Below are 21,665 nucleotides of genomic sequence, written 5' to 3'. Positions count from 1 at the left end.
TAGCCTGGTACACATTCGCTCCTTGACATTCTAGAATGTTCTGACAGGCTAAGGGTGGGTGCCAGAATGGTGCCATCAGGCACATCTAGAGAGTGCCCACCTGGCTCATGGAGCAGCTGTGAGAGAAGCCAGGTGTGGTAAGGCGCACGATCTCGCCTGCCGACTCATAGCTGACCACGTAGAGGTGGTGCTCCAGGGGCGTGTCCTTTGTACCTTGGAAGTACACCAGCTTCGTCTCCTCGTTGACCCAGATCTGTGGGGGCACAGGGGCTCCTCGTGAAGCAGCCCCAGGCCCGGCCTGGCATTTCCCATGCCTTTGCTCCCACGGTGGCTGGGGGAGGAGGCGGACACCCAATGGAGGGACCCAGGCCTTTGTCCCTGTCCCCACAGGGATGGCTCAGAGTTCTCTGGCAAGATTTGATCTCTCCACTGGCTTTAGCCCACTGGCAGGAAGAGTTAGCTGGGAGAGAAGCGCTCCTCAGCCTGGGTGGGGCGGGCGCGGACGGCGATCTAGCTGCGCTCACTGCAGGTCCCCTGGTAGGACTTAAAATCAGAAGGCCAACCCCAGACAGCCCTTCTGGGAGTGCTCAGAGCTACGAGTGCAGAGCAGAGGGCACAGTGCCTGGGACCGAGGCTGACGGAGGGGCTGGCCTGTGCTGGAGGACCCACCAGCCCCTTGCCCTTGGTCACCAGGAGGTCAGCCCACCCTTCTGACCCGGTGCTCGGGGCTCAGAGGCGGCAACTCCTTGTGCCGGCTGCTTCTTGGGTGAACCCCCATCAGACCTCAGTGTGCAGTTATGTGATGAGCCCTCGGGAAGAACAGGAAGGAAACCTGCTCCGGGGATCAGAAGAGCCACTGCCTTTCTGGGGCCAAACTGGCTACACAGAGGTAAAACACTTAAAGTGGGTATGTTCTCTGACGCAGCGATTATGTTCCAGGGAACTGTTCCTAAGGGCTTCGCTCGAGGGGTGACTTCAAGTGGAAGGACAAACATGCTGTGTTCTTATTGTTAAACAAAAGTGATGACTTGAGAATGTCCAAAATGACAGACTGGCTTCAAAATTACAGCCCAATTCTCTAGCTCAGTTGGAGTGTGTGACTCTTGATCTTGGGGTTGTGGGTTCGAGCCCCATGTTGAGGGCAGTGATGACTTAAGTAAATAAATAAGTATTTAAAAAACAAAATAAAAAAACCCCAACATCCTGTGGAGATGTGTGCAAACAAAAACACTCTGCTGGGGTTGTCGCGGGGGTCAGCCACCTCTGACAGGAAGTCTTCGGGAGCCTGGAGTGGGGAGTGAGGGTATCCCTAATGTAGTGTTACCTAGAATGGTTCAGTTTGTACAACAAACGCTATTGTATCCTTTGTTGCTGTCCTTTTAAAATGAATGCAGGTTTTCTAGAAACAGAATGTTGCTGGAAAACCAACCACACACGGTCGCTTGCAGTTTTGTCACAAGGACCACGTGAGAAGATGCACACGTGGAAGGAGGCGCTCCCCAGGTGCCTGGACCCCCCCCTGCACCCCAAATAGTGCAGGTGGCTCAGAGCTGGAGGGGACATGAGAGGCCAGTCTTTCCCCTTGTAACGTTTAACATGTTGCTGTGTTGTCAATGATACTTCAGTTAAGAATTAAAAAAATTGGGGATCCCTGGGTGGTGCAGTGGTTTAGCGCCTGCCTTTGGCCCAGGGTGCGATCCTGGAGACCTGGGATCGAATCCCACACGGGCTCCTGGTGCATGGAGCCTGCTTCTCCCTCTGCCTGTGTCTCTGCCTCTCTCTCTCTCTCTCTGTGACTATCATAAATAAATAAATAAATAAATAAATAAATAAATAAATAAATAAATAAATAAATAAAATGCTGCTGTGGTTTTTTTTTACTTTTGTTTTTTAATGTCTGGATAAAAACCCAGGTGTGTAAGAGTCACAAGGCCCACAGTGGTTGAGAAAGGGCAGAGTTCTAGTTGGTGGGTCTACCAGATGTTACCCTGGGGGCTTTGGGTTACTCTAAGGCAGGGTCCTCATCGGGGCGGTCCTGCCCACCCCCTTCCCCCTCAGGTACATTTAGCAACATCTGGGGACATCTGTGGTTTTTATACCTAGGATGGGTGGGATGGGGAAGGCTGCTGCCCGGGATGCCTAGATGTGGGCAGGCTGAGGGGGAAGAGACTCTGCCGTGAAGATGAGATCAGAGCTCCCCGACCACCCCGTCTGACAGATGAGGAATGGGAACGGGAGCACAGCTACTGAGGGGCAGGGCTAGGCTGTGGGCCCAGGGGTGCCTCTTAGCAAGAATCAACCACAGCAGAGCAAATGAGGAGGCAACCTTTAACCTTTTGGTACCCGACCCTCTGGCTCGCCTCACAAATAGGAGGTGAACGTGAAATCTAACAGAATCACATCTCACACCTTGCTTCTGTTCCAACAATTCACAGGGGCATCTTTCCAAGTCAGTGACAGGGCACTCTGTCAGGTGTGGTTATGCTATACTCAACACCTGGATCTGTACGACCTGGACATACCGAAGTCACTCCTTGAGGGCTCACTCTAGTGTTCACTGACCACTATTTCCCACTGCATAAACAGCTCTGTGATGCACGCATGCGTGCTAACATCTCTAACGTCTGTCTTTGGTCCAGGAGGCATTTATGCAGGTGTGAGGTAGGGATCCAGAAGTCTGATTAAGAGCTCTCTCCATAAAATTTGGAATTTTGTAGAATTGGACCCTGATGAAGAAGTTTTGGTCAGATGCAAGTCCTGCCACATTTTTATGATGGTGCATTTGGGTGAGTGGAAGGTACACCGCTTGTCTCTGCAGCTGCATCCTTGTTCCCAAACCTCCCGGGGACAGACGGGGCAAGGGCAAGCCCCAGTTGGAAGCTGCAGGGCAATCCCATGGTAGGCAAAGCGTCCCAGGGAGAGGTGGTTTCATGGAGTGGGAGGAAGGCTAACGGACTGCAACAGGTGCACAGAGCAGGCCCCACTTCCCGGACTGGGGTTGTCTCCAGCTGGCCAGAACCAGAGCTCTATGGCCCAGGGCATGCTGGAGCAGTGGACGGAGCTGAGTGGAGCAGAGCAGGAGGCAGGCGCAGCCAGGAGGGAAGAGAGAAGCCACAGGCACACAGGGTCTGCAGGGAAGCTGGAGCGCGAGTGCGTGCAGGGCGGGTGGGGAGGGTTGCAAAGAGATTCTGGTACCTTGGAGCCGTGCCTTGCCAAAACCTCCCATTCACCGCTAGTCAGCGCGATCTCCTCCTTGATGGGGCATTTAAATTCATCTAGAAGTAAGGAAAGGAAGAGTTGAAGGGGGCCCCAGGCAGCCATGAAGGGGACTCAAAGGCCCTGAGGCCAAACTCCATCTGAGCAAACTTGTCAGAGACCCCCAAGCCGGGCCAGGTGGGAGACGAGATTGAGCTGGCCGGGCCCCAGATGTAGTATGGGGCAGGGATGCGCCCCACTGGCCACGGGGGCTGTGTGCAGGTTCCAGCGTCTCCCAGGGAAAACCAGACAGCTGCGCTTTTATTGGAAGCACCGATTTTAGAACCCTGCCGAGGCCAAACCATCCACCTTCTGGGCTCTTAACCTGTGACCTCCTAGAACGTGTTAGGATTTTGGAGAACCAGAGCTTGGTCACAACACTTTGGCTGAGCAAAGGTTCGGCTGAGTTCTTATGTCAGATTTTGGATTGCTGTGTTGTTGTTGTTGTTGTTGTTGTTGTTGTTGTTTTTGGGTAGATCTCACTTTTGAATTTCCGCCAGGTAAAGAACTACGGGCTGCCTGCTGACACACATCACAAATTTATTAAGACAGTTTACGAGTGATGGCTGTTTCATTCTGTACACAAACGACACCGGTTTGGCAGACATGGACTCCTGGTACAAGCATCTGGGCCCAGGGACTGGTCACAGCTGGATCTGGGAGGGTGGGAGGCTCCTCCCGTGTCCCTCACTCACATGGAGGCTGGACATGGCTGATTTGTCGCTCACTCAGATTTTTTGTTTTAAACATGGAACGCTTCACGAATTTGCACGTCATCCTTGCACAGAGGCCACGCTCATCTTCTCTGTACAGTTCCAGCATTAGTGTGTGTGCTCCTCAAGGGAGCACTCGTTCAAATCTGGACCGGCGCTGTTCCATCATGCCTTACAGAAGGTGCAGGGTGGGGAGCAGAACCACATGTGGCCACCGGAAGAGCCCTGCTTCTGCTCGATTCTCCTGCCCCTCCGGGGGGAACCTGGGGCACCCAGCTGACAGCCAGCCGCACCCTCCCTCAGTGCTCCTGACCCTCCTCCCTCTTCCCCAGGCACGCCAATGGGCTCCTTTAAAGGACTCCTGCCTTTTGATCCAAAGTGACCAAGGTCTTGCCTTCTCGGCCGACCAACTGCCACCTAGCAGTCCCAAGCCACAGGACAGTAAGTGCCGGCTGGGAATGCCGGTGGACTCGCACAGGATGGGCAGAGGCAGGAGCTCCACCCAGCAACCACCAGAGGCTGAACGAGGATGTGCCCACTGAGGTCTCCCAAGGTTAGATTAGGTGGTGCCAGCTTAGTCAGATAGAGGGAAAAGCACAACACAGAAAATCCACCTTGGAGATGGCCTAGCTAGCCTGTGTGGACTGCAGGACACCCCAAGACAGCGGTGACAACATCCCAAGACAGCAGTCACTCCTCTAGCTCCTTCTTACTGGACGCCTGGCAGCTCGTGGCTTCGCCTGTTCCTGATCCCTGGGCTTGGCTTCCCTGGACACCACATACTCTCCGGCCTCCATGCCCCGTGTGGCACTGCCTCGGGCTTGTTTGTGGGGCTGCCTCTAAAATGTGGGGCTCCCCTGGGATGATCCTGCCCTAGGGGACACTGGGCAATGTCTGGGGACATCTGGGGCTGTCACGATCACGGGTGTTCCTGGCACTGACTAGGTGGGGTCAGGGTGCTGCTCAGCCCCCCACAGAGCCCAGAACGAGCTGGCCCAGGGTCCGCATAGTGGGGGGAGCGCCTGAGGCACCCTGGGTTGGCTCTCAGCCCACACTGCTTCCTCGCCCAGACTCGGCCTTTTGGTGCTCCGTCCTGTCTGGAGGCTGAGATCCCATCTGTGTGAGGACGCCCAACGCCCACTGCAAATGCATTCTGCTCCCTGGAACTCCAGATGCCAGGACCTGCCCACACAGCATGTCCACTCTCGGGCACTTCAATGTGAACACATCCAAACCCCAACTGGACATTTCCTGAAACTGTCCCTCTCAGGGTCTTTCTGCCCACACTGACCCTCCAAAAACCTTCCAGGCACCTGTGCCTTTCTTCTTTCTCTCTCGCACCCTACAACCAGCAAACTGTGGTGACATAGAGGTCAAAGTTCATTCAGAATCGAATCCACCTGGGTTAGCCCAGCCTGCTGCCACGACCCATCCTTGTCACTTCTCCTGACCCCTCCACACAGCAGCCCCAGGAATGGCTTTAAACTAATAGCAATGGGATAAAAGCCCAAGTCCTCCCTGAAGCCCCCAACCCCCCACACGACCTGCCTGGTTCCCTCTCTGCCTTCCCCTCCCCATCTCTCCTTCCCTCACTCTGCTCCAGCCACAAGGGCCTCCTCACTGCTCTGGCAACACACCAGGCAGCTACTGCCCCAGGACCTTTGCACAGGCTGTGCCATTAACCTGGAATGATCTGTGTGGCTAGCCGCCTCTGCTACCTGTTACAGGTCTCTGCTCCAGAACATGTTATCCAGAGAGGTCCCTTGACCTCCAGCTAGAAAGAAAGCCTCTCACTCTCTAACCCATTGTCCTGTTGCATCTACCATCATGCTCATTACTCTCAATTATTTTTGGATTATTGCCCATTTCCTCCACTAGGGAGTTCCATAAGAGCAGAGATTTCTTTCCTCTTTTTGTAATTATACCCCTGACACCTAGAGCAGGGGTTGGCCACTTTTCCTATAAAGGGCCAGACAGCCAACATTTTCAGCCTTGCAAGATCTATGTCACACTACTCAACTCTGTCATTGTGGCATGAAATCAGCCACAGACAATCAATCCATAAATGAATGTGACCATGTGCCAATAGAACTTTATTTACAAAGACAGGCAGTGGGCTAAATTTGATCTCTGGCCGTGTTGAGCCAACCCCTGGTGCGAGACGGGCCTGGAGCATGGTAGGAGCTAAATAGATACCACTGACTTAACGGACAGTTGGCTATAACAGCCCCCGCCAGACCATGAATGATGTTCGGGAAAGGCTGGCTGTTTACTCTTCCTGCCCCCGCCTCATGGGGCTGGTCACAGGGCGGGGTCAGCGAGCAAGCAGTGCACTGTGCCACAGACGGCCGACTGGGTGAGCAGTGGTGTTAGTCAGGCTTTGCTCACCTTCCCCAGGGCTGAGAGGCTCACTCCAGTCGTAGCCACTGGGCTTTAAGATGGCGGTGACCTTGTACAAGTGGCAGAAGCCAGTCTTGCACTCGTTGGCACGGATGAAGCAGAGCTCATCCTCTCCCTCTGACTGGGGGAAGGGATAGAAGATGTCGTGCACCTGTCCAGGAAGAAGAGAGAAGATGCATCAGAAGGTGGGGCTTTGCCAGTTGGCTGGACTCACATGGAGGGCAATCCAACCACCCCCCCAGGGACTCCGCCCTCCCTGCCCCACCCCATTGAGGATCTGGGGGCCCAGGGAGCATGCACACCCGGCATCTCCCCACCCTTACGTTGATCCACACATCGGTGACCTCCTCGTACACTATGTGCGGCTGGATGTTCCTGGGCACTGCTCTGGCGAAGGCCACCCGCTCCTCCTCGTTCTCGGTGGTGGGGATGAACAAGGCTGGGGGCAGCAGGACGAGCTGGAGCCGCTGCTGGGGCCGGTCCAGGAACATAGCCCAGGCACTGAGAGAGCAAGAGGAGAGAGCAGCCGAAGGCCTCAGGGCCCAGCAGGGGAGCCGGGGGACAGACGCCTCACTTCCCAAACATGTGGGACCAGAACCACCCTTCCTTTGCCACCGTTGTCTACACTTGACCAAGCAACCCCACAGCACACAAAGGTCTCCTGGCTAGCACATGCCCTCTGGAGAGACGTGACGGGCGACAGAACTCTATAAATCAACTATTCTGGAAACATCTCGGTATCATTAGACCTTACAGCAGCATTTCAAGAACTTTGCAATTTCTGCCAAATCCTCAGCCCGCATACGCTATTGTTTACTTCCTGTTGCTCTGAACAGTGTTCTGTCTTTCTTCCTTTCTTTGGGAAATAAATTGTTTATTCTGTTGAACATGAATTCTTAAGGACTTGGGATGGAAGCAATCAGCAACTTAAAAAAAAAAAAATCCTGTTGCGGGGCAGGGGGAGGGCACCTGGCTGGCTCAATCCGTGGAGGGTGTGACTCTTGATCTCAGGGTTGTGAGTTCAAGTCCCACACTGGTGTGGAGATTATTTTTTTAAAAATCCTGTTTGGAGCTACTTTGTCAGGTATATTCTGTCCTCAAAACAACTGCTTTGAAACAGCTTTTAAGGACCGCCTGGGGGGCTCAGGGGTTGAGCATCTGCCTTCAGTTCAGGTCATGATCCTGGGGTCCTGGGATCAAGTCTCACATCCAGTTCCCCACAGGGAGCCTGCTTCTCCCTCTGCCTGTGTCTCTGCCTCTCTCTCTGTCTCTCATGAATAAATAATATTAAAAAAAAAAAAAGCAGAACTTTCAAAAATTGAGAAAAAAAAAGTTTTCTGTACCTTTTTCAACTGTAAATGGACAACCTGTTTGAAACAGAGACCTGTCAGTACCGCAGGTGGGGAGGTTGGATCTCAATATAAAGAGAGAATAATGGAACCCAAACCAGCAAATGATGCCACGGGGACATGCGAGTCCAGCCGGAGCCCACAGCCTGCCAAAGGCAAGGAGGCTCAGTCCAGGCTGCCTCGGGGATGAGTGTGTGGAGCTGGAGAAGTACGCTTTGTCTTTCAAAGGACCAGTGGGTGAACATTTCAGCTTTGTGGGCCACACAGTTTCTCTGGCAATGTCAACCCTGCCAACATAGCATGAAAGCAGCTACAGACAATCCGTACACAAAAAAATGTGGCCAAGAAAAAAAAAAAGTGGCCATGTGCAGGTGAAACTTTATTTACGGACACTGAAATGAGGAGTTTATATCATTTTCACATGTGATGAAATACTCTCCTCCCTTGGATTTTGTTTACCCCTGATCATTTAAAAGCACCAAAGCTGTTCTCAGTTCGTGGGCCATACCAAAAAAGGCATCAGGCTGGATTTGGCCTGCAGGCAGTGGTCTGGGGCCCCGTTTAGAGATCTGCCCTCGATGTGGCAAAAGGGTCACACGGGAGTGACAAGGAAAGCTCCGCTTCCCGCTGGCGACACTCACTACTTGCCGTCCCGGGTCCACCCGGCCCTGGCGATGTACTCCACCTTGGGGAAGAGCACGCTGAAGGGCTGCACCAGCTCCTTCTCTCGCGTCGCCACGATCTAAAGGCAAAGCAGACTTGGGTCACACCCTGGCCTGACCACATGCTGCCCAGGAGGAGATGGCTACTTCTGGAGGGAACACTGTGTCCCCCAAGTCTCAGGGGTGGAGTCCTGGCTCCTGGTTAACTCCCAGTGGGGCCTGATTTGTAAACAGGGTGGTCTCAGGTATAATCAGGTAAGGTGGTGCTAGAATAGGGCGGCCCCTATCCAACAAAAGGAGCGGTCCCCCTGTAATAAAGGGGAAGCGCGGACTCAGGCGCCACATAGGGAGGGTTGCCTCATGACAAAATGCAGGGAGGCAGTGGCCATCTACAGGGCGAGGAGATGGGTCAGGAGGAGACTCCTAGCCCTGCTCACACCTTGCTATCAGACTTTTATCCTCTGGAGCCAGGAGACATACACTTCTGTTGCTTAAGCTCATGACAGCCTGCTGGCTGGAACCCGAGGGCTCTGGTCTGGGCGGTCACTGTAGTGCCAGGTGGCCTTGGGCAACGTGACTTCCGGCTGCTAAGCTGCCGGGGCATCCCGTCCAGAAAACGATGGAAGAAAAGCAGGCAGGGCCTTGGCGTGACCTACACCCACGCCCCCATGTGCCCCTACCAGCAGCTCCCAACTGCCTGGTACCACCCATGCCCACCTCAGGACCCCGCCAGTCCGACGGGCCAGGCACCACTTAAAACAGCTGGTAGGGGTTCAGCAAAGCTACCTAATGTCAGGTGTATGTGAAAATGCCAGAACATTCAGGTAAAGAGTGGAGAAGAGATTTGGTTAAGGCCTAATCATTCCTAAACCAAAACCTAACCCCCAAATCATGAAAAATAAGTGTATCTTATCTTACACTCTTTTTAAAACCTCATGTAGAAAGTCATTCTGACAAAGATGTGCAAGGGTTTCCTCAGCTTGTCTGAGCGTTCAAACCTCCGGCATGTGGCTGTTTCCCTTCTGAGACCTGGCAGCCCCTTGGCCCTTCTCCATCAGAGCCTTTCCGCCCTCCTGGCTGTGGGTTCCTGAGCAAGTGCTCCCTGGGTGGTGAGGACACTTGTCCTGACCCCAGGTGACCAAGAAGTAATTGGAGCACTGACAGTTCCAACGAAGCATATGTGCAGATCTGCCCAAATGCTGGGGAGGGGGAGGGGAGTAGCTGGGTCGGAGGTTGAGTCCCCCGGATGACTACCCAGGGGAGCTCTCTGTTCTGGAAACCCTTATGGGACCTTCCGCTCAAAGGTACTCATCAGTATCACCTCCTCATGTGGAGGCAGGTGAGGCCAAGCTCACCACTCATTTTTGAGACCGAGGCTCAGAGTGATGGGGCTACAGAGGCAGTGCCTTTTCAGGTTCAGCTGTCCGAGAACACCTGCCCTTGGAAAGGGGGAAAGAAGCTTGCTGATGCTGCCCAACTGTCCACCCATCTCCAACACCAACCCCAGCCCCTCCTCTCCTCATCCAGAAGCTTCTCCTGGCCACTCTCACCTTGCCCTGACTATCAGTCTGAAACTCGGCCAGCTTCAAGGCAATCTTGGGATTCTTGCTGCCTGCGGAAATGAAAGGGAGGTGAGTCCAGCAGGTGTCGCCCACGAGGGCTCAGAGCAGGGGTTGGGGTGGAGAATGGGGTGATACCCCAGCAACATAACAAAGCCAGTGTGGGAGGGACGGGGAGGAAGGGACTGGGTGTCCAAAGGTCTCTCCGTGGGTGCGTCACCCCTCTGGCCCAGGCACAAAGTCCCTCAGACAGGCCTTTCTGACTTTGAACCTGGACCTTGTTCCTGATAGTGCCGTGACAACCATCTTTACCATTTAAGAACACAGGCCAGACCCTGTGCTGCGGCGGGAAGGCAGGTTGTAGAGAGACACAAACATCAGGAACATGCCTCCCCGCCTTTGGAGAGCTTGAAAATTGGTGGCAAAGGCAGGACACAACTACCATAAAATCATCATGATACAGAAAGGTGTCCACATGTCCCACATGACTCTGCTGAGTTCCTGAGCTGTCGGGAGCAAGGCGGCTGATTGGTTGGGATGACCAAATGGCACTTTCTAGAGGTGGGTTTGGGTCAGGCTCCAGCTATTTCTGTGATCAATCCCAACTCTAGCCTGCATGGCCCAGCACCTGGGTGCATAGCTCAGCACCTGAGCGCCAGCTCTCCCACCTGTCCAGTGGAGGTGGAGGGGCTGACATTCCCACTTAAACCAGGGGTTGCAAATATCACTGGAAGGATCTATCTCAGGCACAGCACGTAGCAGGTGCCCACCGCATGCTTCCAAGGAGGTCAGAAACAGGCTGGATCTGGCCCCTGTGTGTAACTTGTGCAGCTCACTACGTATTTTTAAATAATTCCAAGAATGTTTAAGCCATTTCCTGGAAAAATCTGGAGATTTGCAGAGAGCAGGTACTATCACTGCTGGCACTGGTTCTGCTGCTATTGTTCTTGAGCCCAGGCCGTGTCTCTGGGTCCTGTGGGTTATCCAGGTTGGCACGTGGCTGCTCTGTGAGGCCCAGACCGCTGCCTGATGCCCTCACCTGTCCTGGGGTACCGGTAGCAGTCTGTCTTCCTTTCTTCTAGTGCGGGAGAGGGCACGTGAATGATCTCCACCTCTGACTCATCAACCTCTTCGTACAGGATCCGTAGTGTCTTACAGCCTTCTGGACCTGGGAAGGGGCAGAGGAAGCTGCTGAGGGTGCTAGGCATCCCTGCTGCCACCCCACACTCCTCTCCTGCACAGCAGGGCCCAGACAAGAGCATGAGCCTCAGGGCTGAAACCCTGGCTCTGCTGCTTACTAGACTGTGACCCTGTCACCTCTCTTCCTGGGGCCTGTTTCCTCACTCTGACGATGGGAATGAGAATTGAGCTATTCCCAGCACACAATACCATGGGAGGTGGCCCTAAGGGGTATTACAGGCTGTGAACTATGTCCTCATTGAATTCCTGTGTTGGGAACCCCCAGAATCCCAGAATGGGGCTAGATTCAGGGAGAGGGCTTTAGAGAAATGACCAAGTTAAGATGAGGTCAGTAGAGAGGCCCTGATCCAGTCTGTCTGGTGTCCTTAAAAGAGATGAAGACAGATGCTCAGAGGAACAACCATGTGAGGACACAGGGAAAAGCCGGCCACGTGCACACCAAGAGCGGCCTCAGGAGGAGCCAGGCCCGCTGAACCCTGATCTGACTTCCTACCTCCAGGACCAGGACAGCGAATGCCTGCTGTTGAGCCGCCCCATCCATGGGGCTTTGTTCTTGTTCTGTGTGCGGCCCACACAGGATAACATGGGACATAGCTCAGAAAGGCTTAGGATAAAAACCATTATGAGAAGTCCGTGAATCACGGGGTGGTGACAGTCTAGACTGGAATGTGGGGCTGGCAGCGCTTACGTCATGGGGAGGGAGCCTGTCGCCAAAGCTTCTGAGGCTGCTGAAAGGGAAAATGCGGCCCTGTGTGCAGTTTCCTGGACCCTCCCCTACGACTCACAACGGATGGACCAGGGATGCCTCCAGAACCAGCAGCCCAGCCACACCCAGCCTGCAGGTCAGGCGGAGCACTGGAGGGGCTGAGTGGCTGGCCTGAGGCCATGTGGTTTGGGACCGGCTGCTCAAACCCAGTGCCTAGGACTGCTGTGTCCATCTGCTCCGCATGGAGGATTCCTGGGCCTCAAACTTTGGCAACCAGCAAGAACATTCTTGGGTTGCCATGGTCTAAGAAAAGCCATGTTCCTCCATGCAAGACAGCACAGGAGGTGACAGTGGGTGTAAGGCCTGGGAGAGGGCCACACCGGAGGGTTGATGGTGGCAGCATTCGGGGGGTGGGGGTAGGGCTTCCTAATAGGGGTTTTTGAGCCACACCAGCATTAGGAGAAAGGACCTTTGAGATCATCTAGGCCATTGGATCTCAAGCAGGGCCATCCGGTGTGGTTGTCAGAATTCAAGTGACACATCAAGCAGAGGTCAGGGACGCTGCTCCACACCCCACAGCACCCCGGACGGCCCCCAGCAGACAATGATACAGTCCCGTTGTCCAGAGTGTTGAGGGAGAGACTTCCTGCTCTTGACCAATGACCTCCTTCTATTGACCAAGACAAAGAGGCCACATGATTCAGGACTGCAGGGCACCACAGATAAATGACCTGACCCGGGGCCCTAGTTCCAGAGGCACAGGCCATAGGGGCACACACAGCATGGCAGTGCAATGAAGACCCTGGGCCAGCCAGAAGGACAGGTCACAGTGCTCTGTCCCATAACAGGCAAGCCGGCCTGGCCCTCAGAAGGATGGACAGGCCTCAGGTGCCTCTCCCATGCTGGCGACCCCTCTTTTTCCTAGGAGCCGACTTCAGTGTATGGTGCTGGCTTCTTTACAGCACAGGATTTAGTGTTTCACTTCTCTTGACGTTAAGAACTCTAAAGTCTTCCTTTTATGTCAATTTAAGGACTAGGTGAGCCGAACTAAAGGCAACAGTGCACAGCAGACAGGGTTGACAGTGGAGGTCGCAGCCTGGTGCCCAGGAAGCACAGCTGTCACTGCCGTGTGCTCTGCCAAAGCTCACCGAAGCATGAAGACCCACAGAGAAATCAATTAGCACAAGAGGGTCTGATGCTACCGGCACAGGCCAGAAACAAGTCCCCCCCCACCCTTAGAAGATGGGTTTGGCTTGACTAAATGCCAGAAGGGATGAGACAACCGCACAGTATGCAGGCAGAGACACAGAGATACAAAAGGACCCACTGATCTGGCTTCTTCCATAAACTGTTGGCAAAACTCATCAAGAATTAAGCCATGTGTAGCTTCAACTCAGCTCTCTCATAGCTGGAACTTTCTCCATGACAGGATTCATGATCCTCGGCACTGCTGACATTTGGGGCCAGATTGTGCTTTGTGGGCAGGGACAACCTGGCCACAATAGGATGCTGAGCAGCACCCCTGGTTCTTCTCCACTCCATATCAGTAGCCTCCCAGTCGTGACAGCCACAAATGTCCCCCAACTTCACCCAGTGCCTGCTGGGAGCAGAACTGTCCCTGGTTAAGAATCACTGAGAAACACCCAGAAAGTCAGGACATATACACAAAGATGTTTGTTGTGGCACTGTTTACAACACAAAGCAAAACCAAAACGAGAATCCAGAAACAAGCAAAGCATCCATCAGGATGGAACTAGTAAAACAAACTGTGGTCCATCCACACCCCAGGGTTCTAGTGGCATCAGAGTTCCCTGTGTGCTGACTGCAAGCACTGAAGGTTCATGCCCCCCAAATTCAAAGGTCAAATCCTGTCCCAAGGTGATGGTATGGGCAGGCAGGGCCTCTGGGAAGGGCTTAGATCATGGAGCCCCATGAATGGGATGAGCGCCCTTATGAGAGAGTAAGTAAGCACACCAGGAAAGGACTGTGGTCCATGAACCAGGAAGCAGGGTCTCAACAGATACTGAATCTCTGGTGCCTTGGCCTTGGATTTTTGGCCTCCAGAATCAGGAGAAATAAATGTCTGTTGCTTATCAGCCATTCGGGTCTGTGGTGTCCTGCCATAGCAGCCTAAATGGCTTGGGACACTAATATCGATAGAAAGGTTGCTGAAGTTTGTTTCAAATAAAAAGAGGGAAGAGCAGAAAAGCAGGTAGACTATGGCTCTGTTAATAAGAAACACACACACACACACACACACACACAAAAGAACACAGGTGAATATGCTTTTATGAATACAAAGGTGCCTACCCTCCCAGGAGGCCGCAGGGCACCACCAGTAGCCAGTGAAACGGTCAAATTCCTCCTGGATGACAAAGGTGGCCACGCCTGCAGACCTGGGGTCATCAAGGACACTGGATGAACCTGGATGGGGAGAGCACCAGGTGGGGTGAGGAACAAAGTGCAAAGCAGGCCTTCACCCCCAAGCACTATAGACATTCAAGGCTGGAACATCCTACAGGTGAGGGGGTCTGTTGCTCTGAGGGATTGACCCACATTCCTGGCCCCCACCCATTCGATGCCAGGAACAACCTCAAGCAGCCAAGGCAGCTAACATCTCTGGATGTGGCCAGCGTCCAAGCTACCTGGGCCGAGCAGCTCAAGTTTAGAGAGAGGGCACTGGGGCTGTGGGATAGGATGGGGGACATGTGGAGGCCACAGCCCGTGGAGAGCTCCACCACACAGGGAATGTGGAAAACCCAGGGAGCACGTGAGGTCTGAGCAGGACCAGGCGGAGTGAAACAGGAGGGTGTGTCAGGGGGAAGGGCCTGAATGAGCAGAGAGACAGAACAAGTGGTTGGTGGGGAAGACAGGCCACCGTGGCCGACTCAAGTAGAGGAAGCCCTAAGCCAGGCAGCTGGAGTTCCTGTGGGGCTGGCACAGGCCACCATAGGACCACATGGCAAATCGTGCCAGCAGAGACCAAGAAACTGCCCACTGCTTGGGGGTAATGGAGCGGGGATGGGGGCCTCTCTAGGAGCTATGCTGGTGGCTCTGACGGCCGTTCACAAGAATGGCTGGGATAGGAGTGTGGCCCCCTGCTTGGCCTCACCTCTGTGGCAAAACGTCAGCCGCCGCTCCTCGCCGGTCTCGATGTTGGCCACCCACAGGTCATTGCTGTTGATGAAGGAGAAGAAGGCAGGGTCGGCAGGGCAGATCTTGGGGTCCATCCGGGGCCCGGTACACTGGGTCTTGATCTCCAGGGGTTTCATGGGGGACACCTGGGGACAGAGAGGCCTGGCTCAGGGGACAGGTGGCTGCCCGGCTGCCCACCCCCTCCCGCTCAGCCAGTGACCAGGGCTCACCATGAAGCCATTCTTGCCCCCATCGCGACAGTGGAAGAGGCTATTGCTGGCCTGGAAGAGGAAGAGCCCGCTCTCGCTGTGGAAGTCATAGGAGGTGATGCCAAAGACCCCCAAGCGTTTCCGCTCCCGAAGGAGCTCCTCTTCCCGGGAGTAGACCCCATGGTGGGGAGTGGCCTGTGGACACACAGGGACGGGTGCTGTGTTAGCAGTGCAGCCAGGGACCCATACCCTGAGCATAAACCCTCCGGCCTGGGCATTCCTGGGCGGTGTCTGCCAATTTGCCTGTGGTCCACACTAGAGAGAACTTTCTGGGGAGCAGACCTGTTCCAGGGAGCTCCCAGGTGGCCGCAGTGGGCCTGACCCTGGGCCATGAGGGTGCTCAGTAGGCTGGGGGTGACAGGGCTGGCTGACAGGTTCTGGGCTCACCGGAGAGGTCTTCCTCTCTTGGCCCATCTCTGGGCTTGCTCACATCCACGTTTCTCCACAGAGCCTCTCCAAGCCTGTCCCCTACCCACCGGCACGGAGGGCTCCCCAAGGAGTACTGTCTCCTGGTCCCCAGCGCCAATCCCACAGACCCCTTCCCTCCTGCCCTGATCACCATCCCGTCCAGCCAGAACTTCCGGTGAAACTGCTCACCGGCACTCATTCCTGCTTTCTGCACATGGGGCACAGGGCAAATTCAGGACCACCTAACCACCCAAACACCTAACACTGGGGGGTCTGGGAGTGTAGACTACTGTGGACACCACACAGCCTCCCTGAGAATTCTGAATTCGACTTGGAGATGCAAGGAATGTTAACGGCATGAAACGCATTTCTTAAAAGCAGAACACAAAGCACAATGAACCCCATGCTCGGTCGGCTTGGGGCCTACCAGGGATGGCAGAAATGAGAGCTGTCACATCGGCGCAGAGAAATCCAGAATGTGCCACTACCCGTCCACCACCCCGTACTGTCACACTGCTTTTACGACCAAAAAGAAGTCAACAGAAATGGACGCAAGAGGCCCCCTTGTCCCTCACCAGCCATCTCCACCCGCCCCCCCCAGGTGAGCTGACTTTGGATGATGTTAATTATTAGCCCAGACCCCATTAATGGGCCTCGGCCTGGGGTTGGTTCCAAGTCTTTGATGAGGCATCGAAAAGGAAGAGATGCTTCTGATAAGAGCTCTTATCAGAGCGCACACTCTGGGGCTTGAGTAGAGTGTGTGGGGGGGGCCCACACTCGTCTCCACAGGCTCTGCGCTACCTGCCAGGCTGGAGCTGCTCGGGGGCTGAGGGCCCACAGAAATGTGTGTGGCCTGGCAGCCTGGCCCTGTGCCGGCGTCCTCAGCCATGGGTGGGGCCCAGGGCAGCTCCTGCCGGAGCCCTGTAACATGCGGCTCACCTGGAAGTGATCCAGCATCTGCTTCCAGGACAGGAGCAGCAGGGCCTCTTTCCGGACCTTCCTGGGAATCTCCGAGTAGAGGAGGGAGTTCTCGCGGCTGCCATAAGGCATCCCTTGGGGGGAAGAGAGAAGAACCAGAATGGGGGACCTGGCCCAGGACAGGGAAAGGGTCTGGGGTAAGGGCCGGCCTCAGGCCAGGACCCTGGCTCCCCATGGCTGGTTCCACTTCGACCCTGTCCTCCCCGCGCGTCCTAGCGGCATGCCCTCCCCACGCACACTCCGACTCTGGGTGCAAGTATGTTAGCAACAGTTACGGGGTCTTCTAGCCCTGAGGTGTGTGGACGGATACCTTGCCCATAGTTACTACAGAAACAGCACGTAAGAGAACAAAGGGGAGGCCAGTGAAACCCACCTCTCAATGCGTGAGGCTCGGGTCTCAGGTGTCCTCTGTTAGAGGCTTTTCCGGAGGCCACAGACTGACGCAGGGTCAGAGTCAAAGCAAACGTATGCAAGGGAGCCAGGAACCGTGTGTCTGAGCAGCCCTGCCGGCCCCCACCCACTCCAGGTCAGGAGCACCTGAGTGGTGACAACCACACGTGTCCCCAGACCCCACCTGCCGATCTAAGGTAACCCTGTAGGAGAGGACAGGAGCTGCCTAGTGAGGATTCTGCGTGAACGCAGTGGGCAGGAGACAGAGAGCACGACCCACGGCGCCCAGGACGCATCACTCGAAGAGACCTGGGCCTGTCTTGGTAGCAAATGGCCATTTCTCACATTATTCCCTCTCTCGGGTGCATCTTATCATCAAAGCTGCTGCTGCGTTCTTTGTGGCAAATAAACTTTTCTGACCACCAGTGTTTTCAACTCGACGGACGACGGCAGGGCTGCTGTTCACGGGTAAACAATGGACTATAGATGCCCCCAGTCCTGAGTTCCCCTGGGAAGAAGACTCGATGGGGCGCTGGCCTCTCTTCAGGCCCGCCTCCCCTATGCTCTCGCTCTTATGAGTGGGGGACAGGGAGACCCCAAGCTCGGTGCTCAGGTGGGCTGACAGGTAATGTCTGTTCCCTTTCCAGTCATCTCAACAGGCCGCCTCTCGACACAGCAATCCAACGGGTTTTCCACTTACAACAACACTGGTGAAGTAATTAGTAAAAGATCATATCTAAAGGAATATACGTTAATAAGATTTCCTCTGGAAACCTTTTTAAGGAAAAATGCAGAGGTAATGTAAATGTACGGGTGGGCAACACTTGGGATTCCACGTCTAGGGACCCTGGACACTGTGGAGTCCCACTCTCTCACCCCAGCTAGAGGCACCGGCGTGACACTGCCTGTCCAGACTGCCCACGGGGCGTTCTTCCTTCTGAAGTTCATACAACAAATGGGGACGGGAATCTTGCAGTGCATGATCCCATTTATGTGCAATGTCCAGAACAGGCAACTTCAGAGAGACAGCACACGGACTCATGGTTGCCAGAAGCTAGGGGTGGGGGGAGAGGGACGATGCCTAATGGGTCTGGAATTTCTTTCTGGGGCGATGGAACGTTCTGGAATTAGTGAAAGTTCGACGACGACATGCATATACGAGAAACCACTGAGTTGTCCACCTTTGAAAGAGTGAGTTTTAGGGTATGTGAATTAGACCTCGTTAAAAAACATTGTCATGGGGCAGTGTGGAAGGCTGGGAGGAGCTGCTGGCTGTCTGCAATACAGCAGTGTGAGCCCCTGTCCTCGGGACTCTCTGGGAGAGCCAGGGTTTTCCAAACAGGAAGTCAACAGTGTGGCCTTGCCAAGGACATTGGAGCCACATCCTCTGCCCAGCAGATTAGTAAGTGATGGCACCAAATGGCACAAACCAGAACATTCCCTGTGTTGCCCTGGCACCTGTGATGGCCAGTGACACTGGGCATGTGAGCCTGGGCTCTGACTTCTGCTGTCCCTGCCTCTCCCCTGCTTTCCCTGACTAGCTCCACCCCAGCACTGGGAACAGCACCCCGACCCCCAACATCCAGCAGTGTGACAGGCGGCCTGGGTCTGCACAAGCACCATTTCTGTACCCGAGTCCTGTGGCCTCACGAAGCAGCCCAATGAGCACATGACCTGCACTGGGCCTGGGCTCTCCTCTATGTCGTGAGGACACAGAGGCCTCTCTTCCTTCTCAGGGATTCCCCAAGTTGTCCCAGAGGCCTCTGTCCTACACGAGACACCCATTTGCAGGGGGATAAGCAAACCCACAAGGAACAGGGGAGCTGCAGTCTGAGCGCTGGAACCGGAGCTGCCACAGTCCCATCTTCCTGGCCACAGAAGCCGGCACATTCCCCTCTGTCCGTTTCTTCTGCATTGGACTTCATCGCGCACATCTGAAAGGGCCTTCCCTGAGACCAGGGTGACTGGCTCCCTGTGCACCAAGTGGCAAGCTTGGCGCCCACGGAGGAGGCAGGGGCTCCCAGGGGAAGCAGAGGGGGCAGGCTGCACACTGGGCATGGCCCAAGGAGGCTGTTTCCATTCCATCCATAAACATCAGCTGGCTGCCAGGATTCCCCTGGGCGCTACACCAGCATAAAGACCTGCCATAAATACTTGGGGGCTTCAGGGATGTTTGTCCCAAGAACTTAGACACAAAGTGGAGCTTGAAGGTACCCCGAAGGTACTAAGTGATACAGATGGATTAGCTCAAGGGTAAGAAATGTCACCCCCAGAGAGGCAGGATGGCTCTGAGATGTCCTAGGAAGGTCCTGGGGTCTCTGCCAAGTCCAGAGCCCTTGGCTAGAGCTGCCCCCTCCCCACTGCAGACTGCAGGGACCTACTCACCCCAACCCCAGCCACATGCACAGGCTGCAGACAAGCATTGAATCCACCTGGTTCCCTCTCCCAGACATTCAGAGAGAGCTCATCCATTTCTGCTGGTTGCCGGAACCTGAGATGGGTAACCCTGGGAGCATGGCAGTGGAAGGAGACCACGTGCAGAGCAGATGCCCAAGCCCCACGAATCTCCAGGTTCTCAGGGTCATGACATGAGGCCCAGGTGGCTCCCTGGCACACCCCCGTGTCCTTCCTATGAGGTGTGCCTGGTGGCTCAAACTAGCTCAGAGGGTTTCTGTGGTTGGCTAAACAGTGGCCCTCAAGTGCTCACGTCCTAATCCCCAGAGCATGACTATGTTACCTTCTGCAGCAAGAGGGACTTTGCAGGGGGAATTAAGTTTGGGATCTGGAGTTGGGGAGAGTAACCTGGATTTTTCAGGTGGACCTGAAATGGAATCATGTGTCCCTCTAAGGGAGGCAGAGAGAGCTTTCAGACACACGGAAGAAGGGGGGCCATGTGGCCCCAGCAGCAAAGATGGCAGTGACACAGCCACTAGCCAAGGAGCGCTGGCAGCCACCAGAACTCGGAAGAGGCAAGGAACCAATTTTCCCCTAAAGCCTCTGGAGGGAGCTCAGTGCAGCCCTGCTGACATCTCGATTTTGGCCGGGAAAACTGATTTTGAACTTCTAGCCTCAGGAACTATGACAGAACACGTTTCTGTTGTCTTAAGCCACCCAAGTCGGTGGTGATTTGTGACAGTAGTAGCCCCAGGAAACTCCGGCAGGGGAAACAACTCCTGGTGTTGGATCACAGTACACAAGTACCCTGCCCAGGACAGCAGCCTGAGCTTGAGTTGGCGAGGGGTCCAAAGCTGTGCTAAGGGTCACAGGATTGTGGGGAAGACCGAAGCCACAGCCACCAGTCCACGTGCCCTGGCTGCTGTGACCCCAGGAGCCACGCCCCTCCAGGTAAAAGACACCCCCTCCCGCCCCCCCCCCAGCCGCCAAACTTCCCTGTACAGTATTTTCAGCTTTGGGGGCCGTATGACCTCCGTTGTGACTATGCTCGGAAGCAGCCCTAGAAGGTACAGAAATGAACAGGTGTGGCTGGGTACCAGTAAAACTGGATTTCCGGAACAGACGGCTATTGCCTGCTGAGCCTGTTGTTCTAGACCACTGCTCTTCTCTTCTAACGCCGTGGTCACCAAACCACCATGTGGTTTCCACGTGCATCTCTACGAAGAGAGTTGCTGCGTCAGCTCTGGGGAGAGCCAGACGGCATCCACGGCAGTCACTGCCAGGGCCCTCAGCGGGGGTCGGCCCTGGGCAGAGGACAACCTTCGGTCACAGGTGTGTGCCACCCCTCATTCAACACTGATGCAAGGCCTGGCCACCGCCAGCATCGTGCCGGGGCTGTGGGTCTTCAGAGGCCGAACGGGCCCTGAATATCGGGTTGAGAGCTGAGGCTGCAGACCTGCCCTGGGTCACCAGTCATGTGTCGTGCTGCTCCCAAAGGAACATGCTCAGCACTGTTCCTGTGGGCCCTGTCAGACCCTCAGGCAAAATAAGGCAACGCCCTTTGCTTGCTCAATAGATAGGTATTCACTGTCCACCTACCAGGAGCCAGGCCCACGTGAAGCTCACAGGGCCCTGAGGCTCTCACCAGGCCGGCAGGGAGCACAAGCCTGCAATTGACTGCAGGTGGTGTAGAAATTTCTGCTCACAAGGCGCATGCCACAGACGGAAGTCACTAGTAGTTCACTGGCTTATCCAGATATCTAGGGCGGGGATGGCACCATGTGGCCAGCCACCCTCTGGTGTTAAACCACAGCACACACAGTACACAATCGTGGCACCTTTCCCTTGAGCCTCGGGATCCTTCTTAGCACGTCAGCCCAAGGCGAGGACTTACCTGTGACTCCCAGTACTAGGAGTCGTCATTCATTGATCCAACCCGGCCCTGCCCTGCCTTGCCCAGATGGTGGGGAAATGACTCAGGGGGGCAGGCCCAAGCCACCTGGTAGTGGAGACAGTGTCAGCAACCCCCCTTCCCCCCTCCCGCCACAGCACTGCTGCAACAGTGGGCCGCCCTCTGCTCCGCTCACCTGCACTCCTAACCCCCACAGGGCACCTTGTGCCAGACCTTCCCTGTAAACAGATGTCCCCATGGGTGGCGTGGCCTCATGGGACAGTTTGCCCTGGGCCGGGCCCATCTTTTTGGACCTTCTAATAGAACCAGCTGGCCTCTGGAGACAAGAGAACTTA

General features: G+C 55.1%; 1 protein-coding gene and 1 non-coding gene across 5 annotated transcripts in view; both read right to left on the bottom strand.

Moving 5' to 3' along the window:
- DPP9 (dipeptidyl peptidase 9) overlaps positions 1 to 21,665 on the bottom strand; it is a 41,411-nt gene that overhangs the window by 12,344 nt on the left and 7,402 nt on the right. For all 4 annotated transcript variants that reach the window (XM_055343458.1, XM_055343460.1, XM_055343459.1 and 1 more), the window contains 11 exons: positions 16,596 to 16,708; positions 15,210 to 15,383; positions 14,957 to 15,125; positions 14,155 to 14,268; positions 10,978 to 11,106; positions 9,930 to 9,991; positions 8,359 to 8,459; positions 6,692 to 6,869; positions 6,357 to 6,519; positions 3,196 to 3,275; positions 101 to 253 (listed from right to left, as the gene is read on the bottom strand). In XM_055343458.1, the coding sequence (XP_055199433.1) occupies positions 101 to 253; positions 3,196 to 3,275; positions 6,357 to 6,519; positions 6,692 to 6,869; positions 8,359 to 8,459; positions 9,930 to 9,991; positions 10,978 to 11,106; positions 14,155 to 14,268; positions 14,957 to 15,125; positions 15,210 to 15,383; positions 16,596 to 16,708 (1,436 nt within the window). The remainder of the gene's footprint in view (positions 1 to 100; positions 254 to 3,195; positions 3,276 to 6,356; positions 6,520 to 6,691; positions 6,870 to 8,358; positions 8,460 to 9,929; positions 9,992 to 10,977; positions 11,107 to 14,154; positions 14,269 to 14,956; positions 15,126 to 15,209; positions 15,384 to 16,595; positions 16,709 to 21,665) is intronic.
- Positions 3,998 to 4,104, bottom strand: LOC129522648 (U6 spliceosomal RNA). The gene has a single exon (XR_008666947.1). It is a non-coding gene; the product is annotated as a U6 spliceosomal RNA (small nuclear RNA).

The sequence above is a fragment of the Nyctereutes procyonoides genome, unplaced genomic scaffold (assembly GCF_905146905.1).
Source record: "Nyctereutes procyonoides isolate TBG_1078 unplaced genomic scaffold, NYPRO_anot_genome, whole genome shotgun sequence".
NCBI lineage: Eukaryota > Metazoa > Chordata > Mammalia > Carnivora > Canidae > Nyctereutes > Nyctereutes procyonoides.
Note: the sequence above shows the minus strand (reverse complement) of the source record. Positions and strands in the feature narration are given on the sequence as shown.